Source organism: Microtus ochrogaster, chromosome 8 (genome assembly GCF_000317375.1).
Source record: "Microtus ochrogaster isolate Prairie Vole_2 chromosome 8, MicOch1.0, whole genome shotgun sequence".
Lineage (NCBI taxonomy): Eukaryota > Metazoa > Chordata > Mammalia > Rodentia > Cricetidae > Microtus > Microtus ochrogaster.
In genome coordinates, this window is record NC_022015.1 from 66,264,562 (window position 1) to 66,273,937 (window position 9,376).

Consider the following 9,376-nt stretch of genomic DNA (forward strand, 5'->3'; position numbering starts at 1 on the left):
TCAGGTGAGCGCTCTCGCAGACTGCGGCGGGCGCCCGGGCGCCCGGCATGTCCCCTGAGTGTGCGCAGACGGGCACAGGCCCCTCGCTCACCCTGGACCAAGACAATCGCACCCATTTCCCTTTCTTCTCGGATGTCAAGAGCGACCACCGGTTAGTACTGAGTGCCGTGGAGACCACCGTGCTGGGGCTCATCTTTGTGGTGTCACTGCTGGGCAATGCGTGTGCTCTGGTGCTCGTGGCGCGCCGTCGGCGCCGCGGAACGACAGTCAGCCTGGTGCTCAACCTCTTCTGCGCGGACTTGCTCTTCACCAGCGCCATCCCTCTGGTGCTCATCGTACGCTGGACCGAGGCCTGGCTGCTGGGCCCCATCGTCTGCCACCTGCTCTTCTACGTGGTGACCATGAGCGGCAGCGTCACGATCCTCACGCTGGCGGCGGTCAGCCTGGAGCGCATGGTGTGCATCGTGCGCCTGCAGCGCGGCTTGAGGGGCCCTGGGCGGCAGGCACAGGCAGCTCTGCTGACTTTCATCTGGGGTTACTCAGCGCTCACCGCGCTGCCCCTCTGCATCTTGTTCCGAGTGGTCCTGCAGCGCCTTCCCGGAGGGGACCAGGTGAGCCCAGGCTGCGCGCAAAGCAACAGGTGTTGGGGCCAGCTAAGGTGGGGTGAGGGTGATCGGACTGAAGCTAGGAAGATGGTGATTAGTTACAGTAATAGGCCCTTTATGGAATCCTTTTTGGCAGACCTACTGCCCAATGCTCTGAAGTTTAATTTCGTCAGTTTCCCCACAGTGCCAAGTGGGTAAGTAAATCCTCTCAAATGCTGTTAAAGGGATTCTCCCGGATTTTTGCAAAATGAACTGACAATTATAGGGCAAATTAAACAACGATAGCTTACATCTAGAGGGGACAGCATGGTGCAAGGTCGAGTTGCTACGTTCTGTCTAGATGTCACGCTACTGTTAACATCACACTTACTTCACAGAAGCTGGGACACCCAGCATCTCTCTTAGAGCCAGGCTAGTACTTAGAAGTACCTCCCCAAAGAGAAACCCCACAGTGGTGGGATGTCCCCTGGACTAATCATGTGACCCCCTGAACCCTCGAACACAGAGGAGAGTTTATTTTTGTCGAGGGGGAGGATGGATGAAGGCTACATCCTGGGTAAATGGCATCTTAAAAAAAAAAAAATCAAACCCTAAACCCTGTTCTTAGAAGTTTGTTTCTTGTGTGGAGTACTGCGGAGGCCGACGTTTGTCTGTTAATGACTTCGAATGAGCAGGGACCCAGCAGGTCTGTGGCACTTAATCAAAGAACATGTAAGCCTGTGGCCACATCTCCCTGGGTACAGGAGATTCGGCATTAGCTGAATTGATGGGTGCTGCTGACCAGGAAGAGATCAAGGTCTCTATTTTACTCCCAGCTATGCCTGAGCATCTATATGGCAGGCCATATAGATGCTTCTGGAATAAGTGAATGTTCAGGCCTAACTCCACACCAAAGTGATCGGCTAGGTCCCAGGCATGTCCAGCCTGTATCCAGCTGTCTGTATGTGATACTAAACTATGAATATGGCCTGACAAGGATGGCAATGCCATGCCACAGGCTCAGAATGGTGGGCACCCCAGGAAGAGCCAGGTTCTGCAATGGCTTATCTGTTTAAGCTGTTCTTCCACTGGGTTACAGCAGTACTGCTGATTTTCTCATAGAACTTAAGGGATTTCTTGTTCTTGATACAGAAAGACTCCAGTTCCAAGAATTAAGACCAAATAGGATATCTTAAATTCCCAGATGTACTGTCCTTTTTCAAATCCATTTGGGTAAAATCCTATTTAGCTGGCAAACAACATGAAGAAGGAGGAAGAGGAGGAGGAGAGGAAGGTCATATCACCTCCCAGCCAAACCCCAGACTGAAGCAGTACTACTGCGGTCCCTGGGGCTTGAGCAATGAGGACTTTGTGTTGTTCTCTGTGTATTCATTCCCCTGGGTGGGGATGTGTAGGACTGGAGCCTCCTAGAGCACCTCCAGGATTTTATTCCGGGGGCTTCTGTGGAGACCATGCCTGGAAACCTCTTGTTTTACTGAAAAACACCTTCTGGATTTCAAGGGTCGGGAGGGGGGCATTTGGTCAAGGCCACTAAGACAGATTGGGCTGATGCTGTTTTAGGGGTTCAACCTTAGTTGATAGGAGGTGATAGGAGCCTTAGTCATTGAAAGTAGTAGGGTTGGGATGGGGAAACTTGTAATAAAAATGGGGCCTTGTTCTGGCTCCCTGCCATCCTTGTCTTCTCCTCTTCCTGACTGTCTCTGTCCCTCTCCTCAGCTCTCTCTGTGTTCCTCTCTGAGCTTCTCTCTCTCTCTCTCTCTCTCTCTCTCTCTCTCTCTCTCTCTCTCTTTCTCCCCCTCCCTCTCTCCCTCCCTCCCCTTCCCCCTTCCTTTCTTGACTTTTTGAGACAGTGTCTGTGTTGTATATCTCTAGCTACCCTGGAACTCTCTACATAGACCATTTTGGCCTTGAACACACAGAGAGCCTCCTGCCTCTGCCTATGAGTGCTGGGATTCAAATCCTGGGCCATCATGGCCAATTAACTATCCCCTCTCTTAAAGAATACAACTGTCTCCTCTTCTCTGAGGCTTTACTTCCCACAGTTTTAGCTTCCCTGGCTTCAGTTACCCATGGACAAGTGAGGTCAGAAAATATTAAGTGGAAATTCCAGAAAAATAATCCTAAATTTTAAATAAATTTTATTTCAGTCTGTGATTATAAATTGTTAATTTCTGGTTAATCTCTTACTGTGCCATATTCATATCTTAAAATTTAGCCTAAGGATGTATGTATAGAAAAATCAGTGCACATAGGGATCAGTGTAGTTCTGGCTTCCATTATCTTCTAGGGGGTTCTAGAATGTGTCTCCCTTAAGAATAAGGGGACCTCTGCATTCCATATTTTCTGTATTCATCCCAAGGGATCCTAACATGGAGAAATGTCCCAGTTCCTCAATGACTGTGGCCTGACATTGTGGGAAACATTCAATTTTATAAACTCAGCAGTTGAAGAAGTAAGAAGGGTAGGGGGCAGGGTGGGCATAAGGAGAGTGAGGAGGAGTAGCCACTTAAGAATGAAGATGGCAGAGAAGGATCTGCTCTAGTTGGAGGCAGGTTTCACGTTTAACATTAATTAGCAGAGCCAGGGGTGACAACTCATCTCTGTAATCGCAGCACTCAAGGGGCTGAGGCAGAAGGATTGCCGTAAGTTCAAGATTGTCCAGGGTAGAAAGTGAGGCCTAGTCTCTAAATAAATGCAGGAATAAATAAGCAAATAAATACAAATAACAGATGTCTGTTTTTCCAGTCCTTGGATTGACAGCTTCCTGCTTGTGGCTCATTTGCCTTGCCCAGTGGGATGCTACAAATGGAGGTTTTTGGATGAAGAATTATTTCCTTCCCAATAGAAGAGCACAGACAGCCTCCTCCACTCCCCAGAGCCTCTGCTGTAATGAGACCCTTCAAAGCCTTCGTCCATGTAGGCTGGGGTACCTTGCCGTCCAGGGGAGCTGATGGCCATGCTGGTGATTCTAACCTGTTTAGTATCTGAGTGTGAGCTCTGGAGCCTTATATTCTGGAGCAGTTCCTGCTCCACAGAAAGCAAGCCTTCCCACCTCTACCCACAGTGCTCTCCTTGTCTCATGTATCAACCTCATCAGATTGCCAAGGGAACGGGTGTTTGAGAAATGGACCAACACCTGGTGCATCTACAGTTAAGTGCTCAAGAAATTACTAGCTATTATTAGTTTCCTTATCTTGGGGGCATAAGCATTTAAACATCCTTCAAACAGCGTAATTCTTCTAATTGCTGTAACCAGCTGCCGTTTCAAGAGGGTGGACACTTCTTAGCAACACTAACTCCTTAGTCAGGTCAGCTCCATCTACTCCAACAGGATGCCTGCCTGTTTGTGCTGTGGCCTAGGCCTGGCCCTGGCCTGGTGGTGACCCACACGCATGGGTGGGAAAGACTGTCCACTTTGGCTAGAATTTACGTCATTCATTCCACAAGCGTTTGCTGGGCACCCTCCTCTGACCACCCACCACAAGTCACATAAACACACATCAGGAGGTGTTTTCACTAAGTGTGCACATGGGCCCAGATACTACCCAAGTCTGTAGTCTGGTGTGGTCTGTGGCCTAGTAACTCCACAAGTAGGGTTCCTATTATTATTTTCTGAAAGAAGAAATAACCAAAGTCAGGCAAAAACAGTTCCGGAACATAGCCTGGCTCTGACTCCTTTGGATGCCATAGCCTCTGAACTCATGAACCCGAGCCCTGCGGCCTGCCACTCTCTCCCCCTCCCTGACCTTGCATTATAACAGGAACCTAGATGGGCTTGGTTCTCACCATTGCAGTGTTCCTTGGTGGGGGCCCGACAGGAAGTGAGATGACTTGCCGGCTGCACAGGTTCAGAAGGATGTGAAGAGGGCTCTTCTGGGTAGCAGCGAGCACAGAACAGGGTGCATGCCTGGACAGGGAGAGCAGGAGAGCCAGGGACACCCTTTAGGATGCCTGGGGTGGCCTGGTGGAAATGAGATGGACATCTGGGAGAGGGAGGCCATTGAGAATGAGAGAGCATGCTGGGAGGCCTCCAGCAGGGTGTCCTTTGCGGCATGAGACTGCTGTTAGGGAGAACACTGAGCAGAAAACTGGGTCATCTGCCAAAAGAAACTGTAGACGGTCGAGGATGTAGCTCAGTGGTGGAGTGTTTGCTGAGTGCGCGTGTTTAATCCCTAGAACGAAAAACAAACAAATAAAAAGCTATGGAAATGGAGGAGCTCTCCAGGGAGAGGTGGAGATTGGAAGAGGCAGAACAGGGCGTGGTGGCGGCCACACTTAACTCTTTGCTATGCTTAGCCTCCATCTTCATCCTGCCTGGTCCCAACACCTGAGCACCCTCCCCCCACTCCAACCCAGTTCCCTTCCCAGCACAGCTGGAACAGCTCCTTTCTGCTCCTGTAAGCACCTGAACGTCCTAGGGCTCTGGTGATAAATGAACAGATAAAACACTGTTGCTGATGCTGCCGGTTCCAGTGAACCAGGCAGGCCGAGCAGTTTGGGCTTCCAAAGTTCTTTTACAAAACCAGAATATATTTCAGAAGCAAAAATATTCAGAGGCTATGATAACACCGTGTGTTCACCTTCCAAGCTCTGCCCAGCTCCTCTACAAATCACCGTCTGCAGAGAAGACCAGAATCGACGTGACGTGTCAGATGGAGTTTCCTGGAGACATAAAGTTAGGACACCAGCTCAGCTCTCTGATGGTGGCATGACACCTTTTTGTTGTGGCTTTAATAATTAAGCTTTACATTTAAATCATGTATTTACTGTTTGTGTGTGTGCATACGTGTGCATGCATTGGCCACAGCACATGCATGTAGAGGCAAGAGGACAAATTACAGGAGTTAGTTCTCTCCTTCCACCATGTGGGTCCAAGGGATCAAACTCAAGAAGTCAGGCTTGGCAGCGAATGCCTTTCCCCACTGAGCCACCTCACTGGCCCAGCTGCTGTTTGAAATAAGCATACACGTTGTATTTAATCACCAATGCCATATAATGCCTTCTAATGAGTATATAAATCTGTCACTTAGGCCAGTCCCACAGATTCTTAGCTCAGAAGGTATTGTGAGCAGTTCCTCCTTTACTGCCTTGTCATACATCCTGTCTGGAGTGAGAGCTGTAAATCAGAAGTCAAAAGGGTACCTTCATGAGAAGAATTTGGAAACTTCCTTGGGGTAAGGGGATTGTCTCTGCTGGTCATGTTTACTCAACTCTGATGGCGAGCTGGTATCTGATAACCAATTTTTCCTGAAGCAAACTCTCTTTTTCTCTCATTAAAAAAAAGGAACATAGCAACACTGTAAAATGTAAGTAAAGGGAGAGGGAAGAGGAGCAACAGAGAGGGCAATGGAATTTATTCCTAAAAGCAGAGGGGAGGAAATACATGCCATATTTGCAGGCGAAGAAAAAAATTAGCAAAAGGAGGAGCAGGAGGTGGGGTGGAGTGGGGAGGGCCCTGGAGAGATGAATAAAAACAAAATCTAGTAATAATATGGATGGAAATGTCAGAGTGAAATCCATTCCTTTGTATGCTAACCGAAAGTATCGGTAAATTCTGGGGCTGGCGATGTGGCTTAGTTGGTAGAGTGCTTGCCTGGCAGGCGTGAAGCACCCGGTTAAAGTCCTAGCACTGCCTGTATAAACCAGGTGTGGAGGGGCAGATCTGTAATCCTAGACCCTGGGAGAAAAAGGCAGGAGAAATCCAAGATCATTTTGACTGTATAGAAAATTCTTACTGTATAGCAAAGACTGTATTATCACAGGCCAGTGAGGGCGACATAAGATTAATATGGGGGCGGGGGGGGGGGGAAGAGATAAAGAGAGAGAGGGAAGTGAGAAGGGAGGGAGATAAGATAAACCAACAGAACCAATGAAAATCTTGTAATTGAGTCGAGGGGGGGGGAGCTATAAAAGGTGAAATGAGGGGTATGTAAATCTTTGAAACAATGAGCTTTGCCTGGGAAGGTTCACAACAGGGATGCTGTCAATCTGGGCCTGGGTAGAGATGGTTACTAGGCTGATATCCTTCCTGAATTATTCGTGAGTGTGAAAGGTTGGAGTGGCCTTGGTGTAGAGTTGTATTAGCTATTTTGTATCATTGTGACCAAAAGTCACAATTTAGGGAAGGAAGGGTTTTGTTTTGGTCAGAGTGTCTAAGGTTGCAGTCAGCCATGGTGGGGAGGGGGTGGTGGGATACAGCTGCTTGCATCACAGGGGCCAGAAAGTAGAGAGGATGCGTGCTCTTCCAAGAGCCTCTTTCCCTCTTATTCCAACCTGCCTTCAGGCTGTGGGACGTGCCTTTCTCCCCTAGTTAATCCTGCCTGGACACCCTCTCCCAGATACACCCAGAGATGTGATTCTTTCCTAATCTCCTTAGCCCTTCTCAGCCAGATCAAGTAGACAACCAAGATTACTCATCATAGTTGTGGTTCTGGTAGAATCTTTATAAGCAGGATCCCTTTCTTCATAATCTCCTGGCTTGATTTATCTGATCGTTTGTTTTTTATATTACGATAGACACATGCAGTTCCACATGGTTCTGGTAACTACCAGGCAGGTGGGTGGCCTCGGGACCTGTTTTTTTGGCCCATTATGTAGAGAAAATACCTTCCTCTATCATCAGCATTTTCTTAGAAGATCTCATAAAGCCGGGAGTGATTGCCCATGCACAGAGAAGGCTTTTGGAGCGAGATTTTAGGAACTTTAAGAAATCATTCTGAGGCCATAATTTCCTACCCTTTGATATCATTTTCTTTCACAAATATAGGGATTAGAGACCACAATCCATTTAGGGTTAGAACCCTTTTTTCCTGACTGGAGCTTCAGCACACTTGTCTATATCTGTGGTCGCCAGTGTGCTGAAGAGGGTTAGCGGGCAGAGATCTAGTTCAAACTGGAGGCTGCATGGATTGTTCCAGGAACAGCCGTAACACAGCTGCCAGGGCTCAAGATCTCAGAGAGACACAAGTCTCTATTCATCCACCAAAATAAGGAGTAATTTAACAAGTTCTCTCTCATTAGCTGGGGATGGCGAGAGTAGAGGAGCGAATTTAAAATGTCCCGCCCATTTACAACTATTTAACAAAGCTGGAAAGGGAAGCAACCTCCTCCTCTCCCTTTTCAATGTATGTGTTAGGTTTAAATTCTGGTAAATGGGAACCCACCGCCACTGATGTAATAAGCCAATCAAACCAAATTAATAAGTCCAGGCTTATTCTGAGCACGGCATTCCTGGGTGGTCCCATAGAAAGTTGAGGAAACCAGGAGCTTGTTCTCTGAGGAACAGTTTAAATACCCTGTGGGCATGGTCTTGAGCATCTCTGAGGAGGGGTCATCGTTTGGTGGGCTTTCTCAGGGGTGGGGTCTAGACTGAGGGAACTCCGGTGGGAGGGGACTTGGGATGGAGCCTCTACCTGAACATTCTAGACTTAGAGTTGTGGATATATGGATGCCAGGGGCTGGTGTGATGCTTCCACCCAAACATCATGGCTATAATTAAAACATTTTATTTTGTTGTTTTGAGACAGGATCTCACTATGTAGTCAAGGACAGCAATTGTCATGCTTCAGCCTTGTGAAGGTTGAGATGACAGGTACATGGTGCCACATCTGGTATGGGTATCCTACCTTTTCTTCCTTCCTTCCTTCCTTCCTTCCTTCCTTCCTTCCTTCCTTCCTTCCTTCCTTCCTTCCTTTCTTTCTTTCTGCCCTAAGTTTTATTGGTAGTTCTTTATTTATCTATTTTATTTTTCAAGACAAGGTTTCTCTGTGGGAGGGTCCTTGCTGTTCTGGAACTAGCTTTGTAGTGCCTCAAACTCACTGAGATCTGCCTACCTCTTCTTCCCAAGTGCTGGGATTAAAGGTGTGCACCACCATTGCCCAGATATTGGTAGTTCTCTTGATGTTTAACTACATACTTCTTGGAACAGTTTGTTGCCAGTGAAAACAATTAGCCGTTAGTGTTTTAGACTGTTAGTTTTGAAGGATGTTTCTAGCTCTAGTTTCCTCTTCTACGAAACAGGAAAATTAATAATGCGAGTTTCAATAAGGGTATTGCAAACATAACCACATCCCTACATATAGGAAGCAGTTCTTGGTGCACAGTAAATGTTCAATAAATATGAAATGCTTCTGTGTCTAATACTGGATATAAAACTATTTGACAACATTTTGAGTTTACTCAATTTTGATTCACATTGGCAAATGTTAAAATTTTGTTTTTTCCCTAGTGTATTTTGTATTCAATAGTTATTGATCTAATTAATGAATGAATGTCTGTGGCTCAGATACATATACTACTATATCGAAAATCACCGATATGACCTTTTACATTGTACATGCTCTTAAGTACATGTTCTGACATTTGGGAGGCTTTGGGGTAAATTGTGTTCTACTTACCTTTGTTCTTATGATCAAGGAGGCAAAAGGAGTTCAGGTATGGGAAGATGCGTTCATCCATACTCCATTTTTACAGGCATGTTTATTCAATGGAAGCAAGGGTTGCAGTAATAGAGTTCCTACTGTCCAGTAGGCCCCTCACACTTCGGCTTTGTAGTTAGTATCACACTTTGGAGTTCAGCACAGTGCAACCATAACCCCCCACGCCTTTCAAGCATTCTAGCTGTTTGCCCTGATGCTCTGTCCTATTTCCAGGGAGGAAGAGGGCTCCAAGGTCTGGGTACCACACAGTGTCTTGAAGAGAGATGGCCTATTCTTTGAGGGAGACTGACTGTGTGTGTGTGTGTGTGTGTGTGTGTGTGTGTGTGTGTATGT

At 47.1% G+C, this 9,376-nt stretch overlaps 1 protein-coding gene across 1 annotated transcript in view; it reads left to right on the top strand.

Moving 5' to 3' along the window:
- Positions 1–7: 7 nt before the first annotated feature.
- Ffar4 (free fatty acid receptor 4) overlaps positions 8–9,376 on the top strand; it is a 19,481-nt gene continuing 10,112 nt past the window's right edge. The window contains exon 1 of the mRNA XM_005352201.2: positions 8–611. Within this exon, the coding sequence (XP_005352258.1) occupies positions 48–611 (564 nt within the window). The 5' untranslated portion in view covers positions 8–47. The remainder of the gene's footprint in view (positions 612–9,376) is intronic.